A 20,362-nucleotide genomic window follows, 5' to 3' on the forward strand; every position below is an offset into this window, starting at 1 on the left:
TGGTGTGAGATGTGCACCTGCTCCGTGGTCACTGGCATCTAGTGGTGGCGAAAGTGCAGGTACCCGGCCTGAGGTGCATCACTAACGTGTGCTTTGTCCTCTCACCCTGAAGGAGAACCACTGCCGCCGCATCAAGATCCTCGGAGACTGTTACTACTGCGTGTCTGGCCTCACCCAGCCCAAGACTGACCACGCCCATTGCTGTGTGGAGATGGGCCTGGACATGATCGACACCATCACGTGAGTGCCTCAGGGACCTCATCCACATCAGTCGTAGACAGTCACCACCTTTCACCTCAGATGGGCCCCACGCAGGCCTGCCTTGTCCCGGTCAGTGTGTCCGAGGTGGGCCACTCGTTCCATGGCTGCAGAGAACTGATGCCACGTGGTGAGGTGCTGGGTGGAGGAGGTGCCACCTGCTCTGTGGCGCTGTGCCTCCGTGATCCCCCTTGGATGTTGTTGGAATGCGTTTCTTCGGCATGCAACCCCAGGTGTCATCAGGGCTGCATTCGTCATGCAAAAGGACACTACCTTGATAGCCTAGCCAGATAAGACTTTGAGGGAGCCGACTGGGGAAACCTCGGCTCAAATCCAGCAGAAGTCCACTTGAAAAGGAGCCGCATGTGCTGTCTTCTTGTGGGCAGGTGGCCAGGTCTCAGGTGCTGTCTGTGGAGAGAGGGTTGGGTGGAGCAGGTGAGTATCCTGGAACATTGTGGGCCTGGCCTGCCTGTGTCTTGGCCAGCCTTGTCTCTTCACGGACCTTGTCAGTAACTGGGATGAGGAATTGAGGGGCCTCCGCCTAGTTAGGGAAGGTGTGGAGCTGGGAGGTTGAGTGATGCAGGGAGCATAGATCCACATTCCAAGCCCTCAGCAGTGTGGAGATGGGGATTGTCCAGCGAGATTGGGCTAACAGGTGTAGCTGTTACTTCCACACCTGGGAGCAGAGAAGTAACAGCACAAAAATCCTATGAGGAAGATGTGGCGACAGAATGCACAGAGAGAATATCTAAACAAAGAGGCTTTAGAGGTGGGGATAAACAGCAGGCTTACTGTGCCATCCGTGTGAGGTGGACCACAGGAAACCACGCGCCTGCAGACTGTGTGTAGAAGCAGGGCGTTCAGGAGGAGGGAGGCAGCACCTCCCCAGCAGACTCAGCCTGGTACCCTGCTTCCCAGGGAGCTGTGAGCGAAGCGGAGCCCTGTGGTGCAGTGGTTCTCCAGTGTGCTGCTTGTTGGCTCGCCTGGGAGAATCAAATCCCCGATGCCTGCTCTGCCCTGAGAGCCTGCACAGCTGGTCTGGGCTGTGGTCTAGTATTGGAGGGTGGAAAAGCCTCCCAAGTGATTTCAATGTGCAGCCAAACACGAGAGCCTCTGCTCTAGATAAAGAAGTGGATTGGAGGAGAGGTTGGTCAGAACCAAGGAGGAAGGAAAGATGCCTGGCGGGAAATGACTTGGATAGAAACTCAATGACGTCTTCTGTTCTCTGAAAGGGTGTCATATATAACATCATGTCATCTATCACATCATGTCATCTATCACATCATACATCATATCATAGCACATCACATCATTTATCACATGTATGCTCTATCACTTCACATCATATCATGCTATATATCACAGTATATATCATACAGTATTATATCACATATCAATCATAGCATAGCATATCATATATCACATTATATATCTTACATTATATCATGTCATATCATATATATGCTGTACCATTTCACACAGCATGACATATCATATATCACATCATATATAATGTACTGTATCACACATATATATATTATCATATATCACATAAAATATCACATCAGTCATCTATCACATCATATCATGTATCATATGTCGTATCACTTCACATTGTATATATCACATCATATATATCACATCACATCATATATCACATTATATCACACATTGTATTGTGTAGTACATCATCACATCATATATTATATCATTTCATATATCATATTACTGAGAATAGTATGCATCATATGTCACCTCATGTCTTATTTTGTGTGATCTCCTTGGGGTAAAGTGAGATTCCATAGGTGGCAGCTATAAGGAGATAGCTGTCCCCTCATTCATTAGTCAGTGTTTGTGAAGGCCCTGCTCTGTACAGGCAGATGCAGGTAAGAGTTGGATGGTGTGAGTAGGAGCCCGAGTCCCTGACATAGGCCTGATCGGGCTGCAGCAGGTGGCTCGTGGAGTTGAACCAGTGGCCTTCTGCCTCTGGAGGTGGGTGATGCTGGCTGGGGTCCTCCCAGGGGAACCTAGTGCCCATTAGCCCCCAAGCCTCCCTGCCTGGCCAGGCCCCCAGACATCGCTGCCCAGGCCCCACTGCAGTTACAACACCGCGTTTCTCACCCAGGGCTCTGGGCCTTCCTGGTGCTGCCCTGTCTTTCATTCTCATTTCTCTCTTGCTCCATCACACTTTTCATGGATTAGGAAATGTTTCTGAGAGGTACCCTTCCCTGCTCCCGCTTGGAAGCTGACATCTGCCCTTTGGGTTTGTGCCTGACGCTGAGCTGTGTGGAGCTGCGCTGATCTACCTGCCTTCCTCTGCTCCATGGTCCCTCCGCTCTGGGAAATGGGTCCCCTCGGCTGTGTCTCCTTGCCTTTCAGCCATCAGCTCCCAGTCCGTGTGGCCCTGCTAGGCCCTGAGACCCTTGACTCCTAGTCCTGCTACCTGAGATGGTCAGCCCAGGGTCGAGTGGGCATCCTGCTTGGCCTCCTGAGGTTATGCTCTGCTTCAGCTCATGAGCCCCAGAGAATTCCTGGGTTTCAAGGCTCCAAGTCTCTGTCTCGACAAACCTGCTGGGCCCAGTTCCTGGCCCTGGACAGGAAGGAAGGCCAGCAAAGCGACAGTTCCAACATGGCCTCCCGTCCAACCAAGTTGTCCTTCCCTCCTCAGTCTGCCACAGAGCCAGTGCGTGTTCTGCATGGCTGGCCTTTGAATGGGGACTGATTCCCACGAAGGCCACTCCTGGCACGCTGATGGCTTTCCTTGTTGGCTGCACTGAGCCTCGTGTCCCCGTCTTGCACACAGAAACACAGGCAGAACAAATTTTGTTTATCAAAAGGCTGGGCCTGCCCAGACAGTGGTGGATATTTGTATATTTCTTTTCCTCCTACCTCGGAGTGGAGTTTTTGACTTGGAACTTAGGAATCACAAGACTTCCCTAAGAAGAACTGAGGAAGACAACGGCTGTGCCCAACGCGAGTGTCCGGGCCTCTGGCAAGGCCGTGAGCCGCTGTGTGTTTACTCCTTGCAGCACCTGGGGAGCGAGGTCTGTGCTGCATCTTCCTTCTGTCTTGAGCATATTTCTCTTCCATCTTCACCCTCCAAAGGAGCCAGCCATCCCTGTGAGGCGGGATTCTGGTGACTGTTTACCAGTCTTTTTGGGAAGGCACCAGGTGGCCCTGGGTGGCCAGCACAGCGTCGTGGGTGACCAGCAAGGAGATGGAGCTGCAGTGCAGAGCTGTCTCTTGCCAGGGCCACAGAGAGGTCTGCTCCAGGATCGGGGACCGCTGAATAGACAGAGGAAATCCAGAGACAAAAGGGATGGTTTGAGCTGATTACAAGATTCTTGAAGCATCTCGGGCAGACCCCGTGCGTGGTTCTGGGGGTGCTCAGGATTGGGGGGTGTTGGACCACTGTCATCAGCTCTCTCTTTAGGCTGATGCTTTCCTGGCAGCACATCCATCAGGATCCCCCTCTTGTATAGTCATGATGGTCCGTCCTGACACGTGTGAGCACAAGATGGACTTGTGAGGGTCAGGCATTTGCTGCCACTGGTCGGAGAGGAACTAAATAAGGGAACCATAAAACCGAGGAAGAAACCTCTGCAGGGCCAGGAGTGTGCAGACAGACTGACACCTGACCTTTCGTGAGGCTGCAGGAGTCGAGCTTCTTTCCCTTTTCGGGCAAGTGAGGAATGATCTTGTTTTCCACTTGGTAGAAGGTTCATTCCCATGGGGGAACGGGTGGAATCGTTTACATGCTCCACATAAAAGACACTGCAAAGAATGCTGACTTGGAAGTGGGGAGGCCCACGGCTCTTACCCTCCGGAGGAGTCGCAGAGCCCGAGGCTAGGGCTCTCCCAGGCGGCCTGAGGCCCAAGCTCCTGCAACCGGCCCTGGGGAGTCCCACTCACCATTCAGATCAGACCCTTGTCTCAAACTTGTGGACCTAACTAAGATATTCAGAAAGCTCTTTTAAAAAATCAACACGCAGGGGCCGGCCGTGTGGTCTAGTCGTTAAGTTTGGCATGCTGGGCTTTGGTGGCCTGGGTTCGGTTCCCCAGTGTGGATTTGCACCACTTGTTGGCGGCCATGCTGTGGCGGCGACCCACATACCAAAGAGAGGAAGATTGGCACAGCTGTTAGCTCAGGGTGAATCTTGCTCAGCAAAAACAACAACAGAAAATCAACATACATTAATATTTATTGGTGTGATTTTTAATAATTATATAAAGTCATACATGTTCTTGATTTGGGCCAGATGCCCCTGCCCGTGTGAGGAATGGAGACGGAGTGGGAGGTGCCCTGCCCGCCGAGCGAGTTTGGTGACTGGCATGGTCTCACCCCTGCAGAGCTGTGTGACCCTGAGGCTCAATTTCCCCATCACCCCAAATGGGGGTGTCAGCTTCGTGGCATCTGGGGCTCTGAGAAGGGTGGGCTAGCAGAGACGAGGGCGGCGGGACCGGCCTCATGGATGCTGTGGTTGAGACCCGTGTCCTGGCGGTCAGGGTCCAGTCCTTGGCCTTGCAGGTTCCTGGACCCTACGTCCTTCGGGCCCTCCCTGGGCACCCAGGCCTGAGCCCACTCCCCTGCACCGGTGGGTGTGCTGTGCAAGTGGAATCTGTGCCTGAACCCGCCTCTGCACCCCAGTGCCAGCTTCCCTCTGTCAGGCTTTGAATGTTAGGTCAGACTCGAGGAACCTGCTCCCCCTCTAGCCAGGTCTGGGGCAGATTTGCGCATCGCATCGGGTTGGACCCATCACTCGTTCCTGAACAGCAGGAGGCCTCTACTGAGGAAGCGGGAGCCCCTGGATGCCTGGCTCCCAGTCCTCGAGGTGCTGCTTCAGTTTCCTCGAATCCCTGATTTTCTCTGCTGTAAAATGAGAAGTGGAACTTGCACGCCTGAGCTGTTGTGAGGATTAAATGGGATCTCAGCTTAAATGGGGCGGCACAGAAGTTGCTGGGTCCCCAGGCACCTCAGGCGTCCATTCATCAGCCCCTGGAAAAGGAGCCAACTCAGCGATGAGCTGACACGGCTGTTCTGCAGCTGCCCTCGGGGCTCCGAAGCGACATGGTTCTGTGCACTTAGAGGAACGGGGCTTTGTCTGTCCCCCTCACCGGGGAAAGCGTCCTGTGTCACGGGCCTGAGCAAGTCCCGAATCAGCCAAACCATGCACGCGAGGCGCCATTTTGCTAAATAGACTTGATCCAGACGTGGCTCTGCTGGTGGCCTGGGTGTTTCTGATTTACTGTATTGAATTGAGGAGAAGATGCGGGTGCTCTTCCTTCCCTCGCCCACCGTGGAGCTATGGGACGGCCAGCTTGCGTGTGCTGTGGTCGTCGATAGACCCTGGTGTCTGCAGGCTGGAGTGGCCCAAGCCCGGAGGTTGAATGAGAAGGGATGACTGAGTGACAGAAGTCATTCCTGGTGGTTCTGAAGGCCCGACCTCGTCCCTTTTTCTCTGTTCCTGGCAAACGTTCCTTGGTGAGAACAGTTCTTGATGTGTGATTTATTTATAAGGACTGTCCAGTTAGCTGCACATCTGCTGGTACCAGAATTGTGATATTTGAGGCAGAATCTGCTGGAAAAGCTGACAGATGGAGCATATCAGCAGAGTGTCCTGGGCTGTGGGATTTGGTTGGAGGCTGGCTGGGGCGATGCACGCTGGGAACCGACGGCCTGCTGGAGGAGGGTAGACGCGAGTCCCAGAAGGCCCCGAGCCCTTTGACCTTTCATGACTGCAGAAGAAGAAATGCTGGACATGCACACGAACACCATTTGCGTGTTTACTTCTTTACATTTCCCCATACTTAGCGCCTTTTGTGAATTTTGAAAAAAAAATTTTAACTTTAGTTTTCTTGTTTCAGTACCTCTAACTAGAGATTGGCAAATGACTGAAGGAAAGTTACAGTTGAAAGAAAATACATTCAAAATATATAAAACTAAACAGGTATTAAAGATATGTCCACAGTCAAACTTCCAAGTAAGCCTTATTGCAAAGCTGTGGCATGTGGACTTCTGAGGTTACCAAGGCTGAACACGCCCCAGGACGCCTGGGACCCTATGTCAGACACGTCTGATTCTCGGGTCTGGCCTCCCGAACTCAGGCCAGTGAGGCTGGGCTTGAGGGCTGGCTGGGGAGGCAGCGCCTTGCCACACTTGTGGGGCCCCCTGGTGCTGTGGTTTTGGGGACAGGCCCTCGGGTGGCTGAAGTGGGCAGTGATGGGCAGAGCTGCTCCTGTTTAGAAGACGGGCCGGAGGGGTTTGAGTGGAGCCGCTCGGGGACCCAGGGGTGGCTTGACTGGCAGGAAGCCCTGCTGGGAATGGGGCAGCAGTCTGAAAACAGAAGTCTGGGTGAAGGCAAGCTGGGCAGGAGGTAGACACTGTCCTTGTAGGTGGGGTGGGTTCAGCGAGCCTCACCCACCCTGTGCTATTTCTGACAAACAGTGTTTCCAAAGGCCTCAATGATGAGGCTCCTGGAAGGGACATGGAGCCAGGTCACCAGCAGCTGGAGCAGAGCAGGTTTGATGCCATCGTCCCTCCTGTCGGTTTTCTCCTGGAGCCTCAGTTAGTGTTTTGCACCCAATGCAATGGAAAGAACAGGATGTGGCTGGCTCCCTTGAGCATCAAGGCGCACCAGGATGGAGTTTGAACTCTTCCAGAGTTTGTCAGGGCTCATTCAGCCCAACCCAGGATGACACATGGGGAAGCTGAGGCTCGGAGAGGGTGGTGGTTGGTGTGGTCAAAGTTGCCAGGCTGGACAGGATTTTCCCAGAAATCCTCATTTCTCTCAGTGCCCGCTCTGCCTCCACTGAGCTCCTCCCCACACTCTGTCCTCCATCCCTGGTCCTCATCCACCCCCCCACCCCAGGTCCTGTCCCTTCTCCTGGCCACTGCCTTCAGTCCTTGATCCAAGGATGGGACATTTGCACTGAAACCTGCAGCCCAGTGTGCCGTAGGGAGGGTCACAGAGGCAGAGCTCTTGGGGCCTGGCTCACAGCCGCAGCGCCTGGCCCGTGGTGTGCCCGGGTGCAAGCGTCCCCTTTTCTAATGCTGTTACCCCGTTATGACGAAGGCTAAATCAGGATCACTCATGAATGCACCGGGCATCATTAACCCGCTATGAAGTTACCATGGGATTGTTTCAGAACCTTGGGGCCTATTTTAGGCTCTTTTAGCCTGGCCCTTCCTGTGGGTGTCCTGGCTCTGTCATCTCCCCTGCTGGACAGAATGGTCTCCTTTGGCCTGTCTGAGGCTGGCCAAGCGCAAGCTTTAGGACCTTCTTTCTCTTCCATTCTTCTCATCAGCTCCCTGCGATGTTGTTGACTTAAGGCATGTCCTCCTCATATTCATTATGTTCCAGATGAAAGATTCTCAATGTTCTTATTTCTTGTCATTTGAAGTCCCTTGTCTTCCTTGAGTCTTTCAAATTAGGACTTTTTAAAGAGCCCGGGGTGTCTCTGGTCAGTGTGGGTCAGCCTGGCCATGTGGCTGAGTGGATACCTGCCCGGCGGTCAGGGTGTGGCACGGAGCAGTCTCCTCTCTTGGACCCTGACCCAGCTGTCCTATTGGGATCAGAGTGACAAGGGCTGTGAGCGTGGGTGGTTTTACCGTGGTGAGGGATCTGGGAGGGCTTCCGGGAGGCAGCACCTTTGGAACAAGGTGGGCGTACATAAGTTAACCCCAAGTCTTGGAGCAGGAGTGAGATTTTGCCGTGAGCTCACAGGCTTGGAGCGCCTGCCATATTGGGGTCTATATAGATGTGGTTGGGCCACGGGGCACCTGCTGCCGGGAGCGGGCAGAGGGCAGGTTTTTCTCTGCCCGGGCTGCCCAAGGATGGGTGGTGGCGGTGTGGCCTGTGCACCTGTCGTCTCCCTTCCCTCTCATGACAGACGTCCTAGTCATGGGGCCACAGTGTCCCTCTGCCTTGGCTCAGCCTTCTGGCCTTTCTTGGCATGGGGCTTTCCCCCTGACCAGGGATGACCCATCTTACACACCTGCCGACTGAGGCCACCTAGTCAGGCCCAGGCTGGGAGGGGCTGGGGTGCCGGGGCTGACTGCTCGCCTCTCCCACGCGGCCTCCCTACACTTCTGTCCCTTGGAGCACACCAAACAGGCCTGATATTCCTTCCTCAACGACAAGCTTTAGACTTTTTTTTTAATAAAATAATTTCTGCCCCTTGAGAAAAGTGGAAAATATAGAAAAATAGCTTCAGAGGGCCTCACCATGCCACAGGGGCCATTGTGGGTTCCCTTTGCTCTGAGTGTGCGATCACAGGCATCTGACTTTAGTGTGAGCATCATAGAGTTGGGGAGACCATGCACGGCGCCCACATGGGCCCCCGAGAGGATTTCTTAGTGCGCCCCACCTACACACCTGCAGGAAATCTCTCCATTCAAGGAGCGTTTAAAACCACCGTGTATTGCATTGCTCGGCACTTCCTGTGACACTGCCCCCACCTTGCAGGCTGGCCTGCAGTGGGTGGTCTCCATGGGGCCTCAGGGGCTCCTGGTGGACTCTGCGGTGGGCTGGAGCCCAGAGACACGAGTGACTTGCCCAGGGTCAGTCACGGGCAGGGGAGGTTGAATGTGTACCTGGGTACCTGGGCCCTCGGTCTGATTTCAGCATCCATATGTTTTTGTCTTGTTTTTTTCCCATGGGCTGACTGACCCACAGTTTAGATCCCATAAAGCCCCCTGGTTGTTTAGGCCAGTTATTCAGAGCCACAGGCCTCCCACAGGCCGGGTCTGGAGCCCACCCTCTTGGTGATGGAGCTTGGGGTCAAACCCTGACCCTTCCCAGGGCTTTGGGGCTGTGGCGACTGTCAGACATTCCTGGTGGGTCATTATGCTGGCCTCTGGCCAGCAAGCCGGCCCGAGCCCCCTGACAGGGTCAGTGGGACACAGAGCAGGATGGAGGTCCTGGGATCGGAGTTCCAGGCTGATTTCCCTTTGGGGGCTGCCCTTGCTGGGGAGGAGGCACCGGGAGGCGTGATGCTGTGTGAGAGGCCCAATGTCTGGGGAGCTGGGAGGCCTGACCTGGAGTGGCCCTTGCCCACCTGGGGCCCCAGCTCGGGGGTCGGGCCCACTAGGTCGGGGGACCCTAGAACTCCTGCCTGTGTGGCACTTCGAATGACCCTGCAGCAGGGACAGCACAAGGCCCGGCTACCCAGGTACTCATGGGCTTGTGGGAGCAGATGATGGGGCCCCAGCCCACACCCTGTGCCTGTGTTGTTACAGGTCCGTGGCCGAGGCCACCGAGGTGGACCTGAACATGCGTGTGGGGCTGCACACCGGCAGGGTCCTCTGCGGGGTCCTGGGCCTGCGCAAGTGGCAGTATGATGTGTGGTCCAACGACGTGACCTTGGCCAATGTCATGGAGGCCGCCGGCCTGCCGGGGTAAGTCGGGGTGAGGTGGTGGCCCTGCCCTGGGCACCGAGGGCAGGTGCGTGGGATTCTAATTTGACCCTCTGTGTGGGCCCCCTAGTGGCAGGGGGAGGCACGTCCTATCTCAGCCCCCGCCAGCGTGGGAGGGGCTGTGCTGGGCAGCTCAGAGCCTCTCTGCACCCTGAGGAAAGCCAACAGCGGACAGAAGCCTGGATGCAGCAGACGTCTGCGGTGGCTCGGCTGTTCTGAGTGCTGACTGTGGCTCTCATTTTGCTTTCCTTCCTTTGGTTTTCTAAGACTTACATGTGCAAAGTGCTGTGGCTTTGGAGCCCCACTAGGGAAGTTACAGAGTTCCTTCTGGAGCGCTGATGCGTTTCCATTGGTTTGTGCACTTCAAATGCCTTTCAATTACAGTCCCCTCCTCTGGTCTCATTTTTCTTCAAACCATTTCACAGAGCCTAGGCATAATACTGCATAAACAATTAACTGGAGAAGGTAATGGGGGTTTTCCCTCCCTCCACTAGCAGGGACAGCATGAGAGCGAGGTGATCGCGCCTCCTCCTGTGCGCCCTCCTGTGGAGGGGTTCGCGGGCATGGCTGCAAGCGCTGGCCTTGGTCCCCAGGGCTGGAGTTGAACCTTCTGCACACGAGCTGCCTGAGCCTCAGGGTGCCTCCGACCCTCGCTGCTGCCGGCCCTGTGCTGCCCTCAGGGTGCGCTGTCACCCTGGGCGGCCATCCTGGGCCGCATCTTTCCCAGCCTGCCCTCCCAGCCGACCCGGGGGCCGGTGGAACAGGGGGCCCCTTTCCATGTGCTGAGGCCCTGAGCCTGCTGTGGGCGGCTGCCATGCCAAGGCTGCTGCTCAGGAGCGCGACTGCGAGCTCACACGAAAGGAAGCTTTACGGGACTCGTGGAAGTAGCAAGCGCAGAAATTAGAAACCAGCAGATGGAAGATGGAGGTCGGGGCAGAGATGTGTGCTGGCAACCTTCCTCACAGCCACAGTTGAGCCGGGCCATGACATTTCTAAGCGAGCTCAAAGACCCCCACATTGTCTTCTGTGATCTAGGCTGCCTCTGAGCGCCTCCCCCGAGGGGACTCTCACTGCCACCGACCCCGACCCCCAAGCCCTTTCCCTGCAGCCCTCCTGCAGCCCCCTATCCCCACACAAAGGCCAGACACTTAACCAGGCCAGGTGGTGGCGTGAGCTGCCCACTGCAGTCCTGCACATTCTGCCTGCCCTGGGCAGCTCTATGTTTTTAGGACAAGCACACATCCCACTGTCAGAGGCCCCTTCACCTGCCCAGGGCCTCCTCCCCACTCCCCGCTGACCTGTTGCCTTCCTCTCCTTGCTCCCTGGGCCAGAGGCAGCACTGGAGGGGGTAACTCTCAGCAGGGGCCTCATCCTCCCTGCCGGCTTGCTCTCTCCCACCTCTTCCTTCCTCCCTCCTCTCCTCCACTCTCCCTGTGTGAGATGGCTCCTCCCTCCCGAAGAAGAAATGTGGCCAGCCCGTAGCATAACGTTTATCGAGCAGGTGATGTGTGCACATCAACAGGAGCCGCAGAACCCCAGGCCCCTGTGGGGTTCTTGTTCTTGCAGGACCACAGAGAGCACCATGCGGAATTTAGAAGATGGTGTGTGGGGGGGTTCATGTTCACCTGTCAGGCCGGGTCTCTGCTGGCGCTAGGGTGAGAGGTCTGTTAGGAGTTGGGCAGTGGTCTCTGCTGGAGGTTGAGTCTGAGGGTCACAGGCAGTCGGGGGCACTGAAATCCTGGGACTTTATGCCAACCACAAGAGGGAGAGAAGGTGATGAAGGGCTATGCCTGGCCCCCAACTCCAAGTCCCTGAGAGAAGGGGGACAGGGAGGAAGAAAGAAGAGTGAGGGAGGTGTTCTGGCAGCTAAGGTGGAGTGTGCTGAGGGGAGGAGGTGTGGACTGTGTCCAGTGCTGCTGCTGCAGGTCAAGCAAGATGAGGACTGGAGCCCGGATCAGGTGCCTGCTGCTGCGGAGGCCTCAGCAGTAGGTTCAGGGCACAGGGAGGGCAGAGGCGTGGCTGCCCAGGGAGGCAGTTGCAGCTCTCTCCAGGGGCTTTCTGCAGAGGACAGCAGGGGAGAGGCAGGAGCAGGTGGAGGCTGGACTGGGGAGGGGTCCCCAGAAAGGAACGTTGCTTGGTGAGTGGGGACCTTACCCTCCACTGCCTCTTGGGGCCTGGTGCCTGTGGTGTGGTGTGTGCACCCCTCGGGGTCCTTCCCTGTCCTTGAGAGGGCTGTGGGGCTTTCCCGGTAACCTCCTGAGACTCCCAGGCCCCTGGAGATGGTGCTCGCCCTGGGGCGTCTCTGCATTTCCTCTTTTTAGGTTCCATGTTTCTCACATTATCCTTAATTTGATTCCTTCTTTTGCTTTCTTCATCCATGCACCCATCCACCCATCCATCCATCCAGCAAACATTTACCTTCTACTCACTGGACATTCAGAGAATGTGGCCAGGCAGACTGATGGATGGATGGATGGACAGATGGGAGGATGGACAGGTAGAAGGATGGATGGATAGATGGATGGGAGGAATGAAGCATTGTGTGTCTTTCCCCCAGCATTTCATGCCAGGAGCCCTCGGCTTGGTTCCTGGGCTCCTTCCCAAGGCCTTTGCCCTGAGTAGTTGCTTGGAGAGGCCAAGGCCAGGCAGGGGCGGAACGCCTGTCTGCTCCTTGCACATTGGGGATCTCCAGCTTCATGGCTGGCAGGAGGCCACACACAGCCTGCTTTGCTGCCTTGGAGCACACACAGTTCCTGGTCTAAAAATGACCCTTTTAAAAATGCAGCCTAGGGGTGTTACCTCTTCCCAAAATTGATGTTCTGTGTGCATGTTCCAGGCTGCCTTGAAGCAGAAAACGTTGGGTTCTGAGCAACACCCCCTGCCTCCAAGGCCCCAGGGGAACCATGGTTGAGTCATCTGTATCCCTCACCCAGCTCCAGGATGTAGCAAGGACCACCCGCCCCCAGCCCTGCCATTATGCGTAACTGGGCCTCTGGTCCAACAGGCCTTAGAGATGGCAGACACTGGGGACCCCCACCCTCCGTCTCCAGTGAAGGAGCTCATGTGGCTCACTGTGTCCACTCCCACCGTGAATGTCGGGTGAGCGATTGCCCAGCATGAGTGACTGGTGCACTAGCTGATGAAGGCGGCTGCGTCCCCCTTAGTGGTCTTGCTGCTTAGGGCCGCCAAGCCTCGGATTTCTCCCGTAGCCCTCACTTGGGCCGAGACCCTGGGTGTCATCCATCCTACCTTGTGCTTTTAGGGCACCTGCACCAAGACCCCTCCTCTTTTCCAGAGTCTGGAACGTTCTGTGCTGAGAGGGGTCGCTGACAATTGTTTCTGTCTCCCCGTTGAGCCCTCAGCTCAGCGACAGGGCTGCATTGTCCGTCTCCATTGTTGAGTGAATGGGATGAAGGAGCAGTGGCTGCAGGAGTGGACATGCGTCCATTTCTAGGGACTGTTGGTGCCCCGGTGTCCCTTTGCGGTTCAGCGCCAGGCGGGCCATGAGTGTCCCAGGTGCTCTGGGGATGCTCACTCTCGCGTAGAGGCCTGCAAGGAATCCAGGAGCTCGTGCGGTGCTGTGAGGCCCCTGGGCTTCAGGGCAGGTTTGCTGGCCGCGCAGTTTGCTTCGTGTCTGTAGACACCAGCGCTCTGGCCTTTGTCAGGAGCCGAAACTCAGGCTGAGTCAGGCTTGGGTGGGGCCGCTGTGCATTTTCAGGCTCCGTTTTCTGCTCAGGGCTCCTCTTCCTCACCTGAAAATTTCCCTGGGCCAGCATGAGCACCCCAGCCCCTGTCCCAGCCATGGCACTGTTCCCACCCACCCTGCCCCACCCTCAGATTGTGTGGGGAGGGGCCTGGTTTCTTCCCTCGCGGGTGGTCTTTACCCCCTCTGCCCCCCATCCCTGCTCTCAGCCCTCCTTTAGAGACTTCCTCTCTCTGCTGGGGGCCCTCCCCTGCCCCGGCCCACGCTCCAGTCTGGTCCCCTGTCCCTTCGTCCCTGGTGACTGCATATGACACAGGGAACCTGGATGTTCCTCCTGGAGCTTGCAATGGCGTGGGGACGCCTCTGCCATGGCCGCACAGGCCCTCGGGTCTCAAGACTGGCTGGGGCCCCACCCCAACTCTGGGCAGTGGTTGGTCACAGCTCCGGTCCAAATCTCTGCCTCCTTCATGCAGGAAGGTTCATATCACGAAGACCACCCTGGCGTGCTTGAATGGCGACTACGAGGTGGAACCAGGTCACGGACACGAGAGGAACAGTTTTCTGAAAGCTCACAATATCGAGACCTTTTTTATTGTGCCATCGCATCGGCGAAAGGTGGGCGCCAGGACCCCTTGTGCCGACCTTCTCACAGACTAGCCGCTCCTGTCTCCCCCTCAGATCACTGCTTCTCCCGGCCGTGAGCTCTGCGCACATGTGCAGATGGGAGGGTGTCCCCACTACCTCCTGCCCTGGCCTGGCCTTTTGCATGTGTGGGGAGGGGTAGTCTGTGAGGGGAGGGGTCAGGACTCAGAGTCTGAGCCCCAGGGTCCTCAGGGGCAGGGCCATCTTGTGTCCTCCTGCACCTCCCTGGGCCTTTGCTGCCTCTCGTGCAGGGGTCAGGGTGGGGCTGGGCTGTGGCCTGAGGGGTGCTGTGCACACAGGAGGGCTTGTGACCATCCTGTGTAGGCCACTTGAGGTTGCTCTGTCCAGGGAAGGTGATCTGGACACAATCAAGGATGACTGAGCTGCTTCTAGGGCACAGGTGAGGGGTGCAGGACAGAGATGAAAGGCACAGGGCACAGGTGAGGGGCGCGGGACAGAGATGAAAGGCACAGGGCACAGGTGAGGGGCACAGGGCTCAGATGAGGTATGCTGGACACAGGTGACGGGTACAGGACACAGGTGAGGGGCGCAGGACACAGGTGAGGGGCGCAGGGCTCAGGTGAGGTGCGCAGGACACAGGTGAAGGGTGTAGGGCTCAGATGGGGGCACAGGGCTCTGGTGAGGGGCAGGGACACAGGTGGGCCCAGTAGTCCTTCAGGACATACGCCACTTGGATATGAGAGAGAGCTTTGATGTTCGCTGTCCTGATGTGTCTGTTGGCCTGTGCTCTCCAGGCCCTGGGATGCAGCAGTCTCCTTGAGACTTGGGGACTTTAGGTGGGAGTGGCTGAGGGCAGGGCAGGACAGGCTGGGTGGGCACGGTGAGCTGAGTCCTGAAGAAGGGGAGTGAGTGTGCAGGAGAAGTACAGGTGCCAGCATGGCCTGGAGGAGGGCCGGGTGAGAGGTGAGGAATGAGGGAGCGGAGGGCAGGGCTGAGGAGGGACCCAGGAGGCCCTGCGCCAGGGGAGCCAGCCTCGGTGCCCTGCACGGATGCAGCCCTGGTCTGTCATGCAAACTCAAACAACAGCGTGAGGCGTGGCCACAGTTAGGGGGCGAGCGAAGGGGAGGAGATCAGTACACCAAACAGGCCCCTTGGTGAAGTTTGGGATGAGAGGGAGAGAACAAGGCGAAAGGCAGCGGGGGCGTCTCGGGGCTTTAAGGAGTCGAGGCGATTTGAGTGTATTTGTTGTAGGAGCCCCTGAAGGTGGAGGTGAGAGGTCTGCTGGAGGGCCCCCTGGGGGCTGGCGGGTGGAAGTCATCAGCCAAGCACTGACCCAGCCAGGCGATGTCCAGCCCCCGGGGTCTCTCCCCTCTGCTGCGCCCCAGGAGTCAAGTCCCTCCCTCTGGTTCAGAGGTGGTGGGTGTATTGAGAGCTGAGCATTTGGAACCAGGTTGCTGGTGTCTCCTGGCACATTCCCAACGCCTGGCATGCAGTAGGCCCTGAGCAGACTGGCTTGTGACCTCCCTGTCCCTGTCACATTCATGCTCCCGGCCCGAGAGGCAGGACGTGCCTACTCACAGCGTTTCTCTTGGCCACATATCTGCACAGATATTTCCGGGGCTGATTCTCTCAGACATAAAGCCGGCCAAGAGGATGAAGTTCAAGACCGTGTGCTACCTGCTGGTGCAGCTCATGCACTGCCGGAAGATGTTCAAGGCGGAGATCCCCTTCTCCAACGTCATGACCTGCGAGGATGATGACAAGGTAGGACGGGCGCCAGCACTCATGTGCAGCCGGCTCTGAGTCCCGGCCGTCCTCCAAATGCAGTCCCGGTGCGATTTGGCTACATCAGCCCTCACCCCTCACCTTTTGTAATTTTGTAAATGCTGTTCAGAGCTGGACTGTTTTCGCTTTCCTGCACAGATCTTTTTATTATTTTGCATTTTTTTGTTAACTTACCATTCCACGTATTTCTTAGTCAATTCATGCCGAGAGCCCCCAGCCGTTGTCTGAATCTGCCCTCAGGATATTCACATGTCAGATGTTCTGGAGCCTCGAGCCTCAACTCATTGTCCCCCCAGGCTTGCCCTTCATCTCCCTGGGGAGCATCTCTGGCCATCCCCTCCCATCATGGGTATCCTGTCTCTCTCGCGTCAGGGGGCCCCTCTTCCTGGGTTTAGTCCCTCTGGCTGGTGGAAGGCAGCCTCCAGCGCTTGACTGAGGCTTGCTCTGTGGGCATCTCTGCAGGGTGGCCTGGGTGTGGGATTTTCCATCTTTCTTCCCGGCTCTGTTAGAGTCACCTTCAGATCTTCTAGTCTTCTCCTGGGGTCAGGTGGGGCCTGGGTGAAAGTCTGGAGTGGAGCGGAGGGAGCACTGTGGGCGGGTCCTCAGCTACACTTGGGTAACCCTGGGCCAGAGACCCCCATCCCGTCCAGGGAGGACCCCAGTCCTCTGGGGAAGGAGGGCTGTGTCCCGGGAGCCTGGGGTGAAGTCTGGTGCTTCGCCACTTCATCAGGAACTTTGAGCATCCTCTCCGTGGTGGGGTGTCCTTGGCCCTCCACCCTGCTGTCACCCCAACCGGTGCCCTCTGAACCTTCTCGCCTTCTCCACCTCCAGCGTTCTTGGGTCAGCTGCATCAGTGACCAATTTCTTGTGTCCTGAGGCTGCATGGCTGTCTTCTCCACTCTTGTTTTCTCTGCCTTTGTGGGTTTTGTGCCTTTAAAAGGAACTTTGTCACTGAAGTTTGAGAGGCTTTTCAGGAAGAAGCAAAATTCTGCTGACTCTCCTTCCTTGTGTCTTATTGCCTCAAGGGTTTTTTGTGGTTTTGATTGTGGGCTCATATTTGTGAGAACTTTACCTGGAAATTCCGGAAGGGCTCTATGGATGGTGAATTCCATCGAGAAGATTGGCATCCAGCGGGGTTTAACCTAAATTCTTGGCTTGTGGCTTTTAGATGTTCCAGGTAGTGTGGATGCTGGCCCCAGGCAGCAGGTGTGTGCACACGCATTCCTGGGGGCCCTTGGTGCAGAGCTGGGTCCAAGGCCGGTCAGCTTCTTCACCGTCCTCCACCGCACGGTCTTCCCCTGTCGGTGTTTGCTGATGGGGCCTCTCGGAGCCAGGGGCTCAGTCACGGGCTTGGCTCTCACTGCTGCCTTGCTCGGGCCGGGTTTCCTGGGATTGCCCCGTGAAGATGAAGTGCTCCAGAAACTGGGTCTCCTCGGACTGCAGCAGCCCAGGGCAGCTGTGCGTCAGCCACCTTCCCCGCATGGATTCCCACCTTCCTGATGGTTCTGGTCGTTTTCCTCGCTTTCTTGCTGGCTCACTTGTGCATTTTGAAGTGTGTGTGTGTTAATACATTCACCCAGAATCTGTAACTGGGGAATTTGCAGGCCCTCGTTTGCTGTGTTGCCAGAGCAGAAATGCCGATTTATTCGCTGTCTTCTTCCCACTGTGCCTGACTGCCCCTGCCCCAGACTCAAGTCGACCCCCTCAGGGCTGGGACTGGGGGAGCAAGTGAGGCACCCACTTTAGGCTCACAATTTAAGTGCTTGCCCCAAACTCAGTATCAGGATAAATAATACTTGATGCAATATTTTTAATAGTCAAATTTAATCTGAAAGAATCTACAGTGAACAAAGAAACCAAAGTTTTAGATGAGGGCGGAACTGCGCAGAGCTGTCTCTGGGTGGGAGGTAGGGGCTGACGTCCCCTGGGACTCCCCAGAGAGAGGAGCTGTGGGGGGAGGGGAGGGAGCAGGATCATCCCTGGTCATTGCTGAGGAGCCGGCTTTAGAAGGCTAGGAGCCTAGACAGCTTCCCAGGCGGAGAGGAACCTGTGACTCCTGGATTCAGACTGTGCTTGAGGAGAACACTCGGTTAGTGTCACGTCTCCCTCACTGGGAGGAGGGACCTCGGGTGGTGTCGGCTCAGGGGCCGTCGCCGCTCAGACCTCAGAGCACCAGCACCGCCACCAATAGTGGCCCCTTAGGTTCCTGAGGAATTGCACACCTGGGCTCGCTGGCGACCTTCTCCAGCCGCCAGCAGCCCCTCTCCTGACTGGGTGCCCCAGGAGCCTGCCTGAGCCCTGCTGCCCCATCCGTCCCCAACCTGCGCTGCCTGTGGGGTACAGGCCCTGCCGCTCTCCTTCACACCAGCCTCTGGGGTTGCCCCAGGACCCTCACTACCTATCCTTCCACCTCCCTGGGGAGCAGCCAGCCCTTGTGTCCCTAGGCTTCGTCTGGTGTTTCCAGGCTCTCTGGGTTCAGAGGTGTGGGAACCCAGAGTGGGGCGGCTACCAGGGGGTGGTGCCTTGCAGGGCGCCTCTGGGCGGGGTCATTGGGCTTCGGGTCTCCCCACTTGTGCTTCTACTCAGCCACGCAGGCTTCAGGTCACTCCCAAAGGACGGCTCTTATGAATACACAGGGACAAGCCCCTCCAGTGAAGCCCTGCCCCCATGGCTTCCACATGTTCTAGCTCTTCTTTCAATATTCCTTTCTGATTCTAAAAGTAATTTACTACGGACAATGTGGAAAAATACGAGAATGCACAAAGAAGAAAATGAAAAGCATTCATGTCATCTGACCACCCCACAAACAACCTGCTGTTAACATTTCAGTCCTCACACTTTCTTAAGTGGGTGCATGTATGCATTCTTAAGTAAAATTGATGGGGTGATATAAAAGCAGTTTGCTGGGTTCTTTTACTTGCCAATATATCATCATGAACATTTCCTTGTATGACTAAATGTCCCTGAAAATTATGATTCTTTAATCATTGTGTAGATTTCCAGCCTAGAGAGAGACCATTTACTTATTCAAACTTCGTTGATATTTAGGTCATTTCTGTGTTTTTTTAAATCAAAGTAAGTAACTCACAGCATTTTTTGCTCTTGAAATTGCCTTTACATCTCTAATCACTTGGTAAACGAAACCCTGTGAGTCAAGTGTCTGTGAGAGCTGCGAGCCGCCGGGCGTGCAGCTGGTTAGAGGCTGTCAGGCGGGCTCGTCTGGGACTGCAGGCGGGCACCTGCCCTCCAGCCCTGGCTGGCTCTGGACGCGTCCTTGATCTAGTCTCCTAACGCTGCCGCTGGATTCGCCCTTCCAGAATGGACTCCCTGGAGCTCCCAGTTCTTCCTCTCCCTTTTTAAAAAACACTGCTTCTATCATTATCTTCATATTTAAAACTACTAAGCGTATTAACTTTAAAAAATATGAATAGCACGTACACACATGATACACAAAGCAGATCCCCAAACTGTTTGCCATTTAGTGTTTCCTCCCAGAAAAATTCGGCTGTGTGCTGGAAGGTGAATGCCGACGGGAACTTACCAGTCTGTCCCAGATCCTGTCTCTTCCCTCAGTGTCAGACCTCGGAGATCCTGGGGCCTGGACAAACCCCAGTCATTTTCAGTGGCTGAATTGCCACCCCTTGCAGACCAAGACTCGCTTCCTGGTGCCGAGCTGACGCATGGGGACTTGACGTCTAGATTTTGTCCTCCTGGCCACGGGTGCCCAGAACACCCTGTCTCGTGTACGTCTTGGTGAACTTTACCCGGATAGCCTGGGGTAACCTCTTTTTAGTGAAATCGCTGGGTTAAATGGTGTGTGTATTTTAATTTTTGATAGCTATTGCCAAATTGTTCTGGCTCGGTGTTTGGCAGGCTTGCTCCTGCGACAGCGTCCATGGGCACCTGCCTCCTGCCCAGCTGCCCACTCAGCACACGGGGTGTTGCGATCGTGCCACAGGAATGGCCCTCTTGTTTCATCCGCTGAGGGCTGCTCCTGCCCCATCTTCCAGCTTTTTGTTTTAAACATGGCTGGGAATCTTTTAAAAATATAATTTCCACCATTTCTGTCTGAGTTTAATGAAGATAAAATTTCAGCTTGTGTTTGGTCCACGCTCATTGAAGCTGACCCCAATAACTGTTTACTTAATTCCCTTGTGTTTCCTTGATACACAGTAATATCTGTTTCAAATAGTGATAATTTTGGTTCCTCTTTTCTATCCTTTATGAAATGATGGTGGTGAGTGACATTCTTCTTCATTCTGGCTTTAATTAGTTAAAACGAATAGAGTTTTATCACTAGTTGTGATGCTTTGGGTTACAAGTGATAATAGATGCTCATTATTTCAAGAAAGTGGCCCATGTGAGTGAGCGCGGGCCCTTTTCTAACGAGAGGTGGTGTCGAACGTCAGGAAGCACAGGCAGCGTCTGTGGAGGTGGTCCGTCTGGCGGCTTCTCCTCTCTTTCGTGGTGAGTGAGATTACAGGACCCTCTGGTGTTTCACTTGCTTTCTGGCCCCCATGAGTTGGGATCCCCAGGTTTATCATTAGGTACCCGTCTTCACTCACTACAGGGGACAGTGATGCCCCCTCTCTGTCACC

At 55.6% G+C, this 20,362-nt stretch overlaps 1 protein-coding gene across 2 annotated transcripts in view; it reads left to right on the plus strand.

The window, feature by feature from the left end:
• The window catches only part of ADCY1 (adenylate cyclase 1), a 150,581-nt gene that overhangs the window by 66,932 nt on the left and 63,287 nt on the right, over positions 1-20,362 (plus strand). For both annotated transcript variants that reach the window (XR_011437743.1, XM_005614861.4), the window contains exons 5-8: positions 113-240; positions 9,497-9,655; positions 13,850-13,991; positions 15,588-15,743. Coding sequence is in view for 1 of the 2 variants with exons in the window: in XM_005614861.4 (XP_005614918.3) it covers positions 113-240; positions 9,497-9,655; positions 13,850-13,991; positions 15,588-15,743 (585 nt within the window). In the remaining variant the exon portion in view is untranslated. The remainder of the gene's footprint in view (positions 1-112; positions 241-9,496; positions 9,656-13,849; positions 13,992-15,587; positions 15,744-20,362) is intronic.

This window comes from Equus caballus, chromosome 4, assembly GCF_041296265.1.
Source record: "Equus caballus isolate H_3958 breed thoroughbred chromosome 4, TB-T2T, whole genome shotgun sequence".
Taxonomy (NCBI): Eukaryota; Metazoa; Chordata; class Mammalia; order Perissodactyla; family Equidae; genus Equus; species Equus caballus.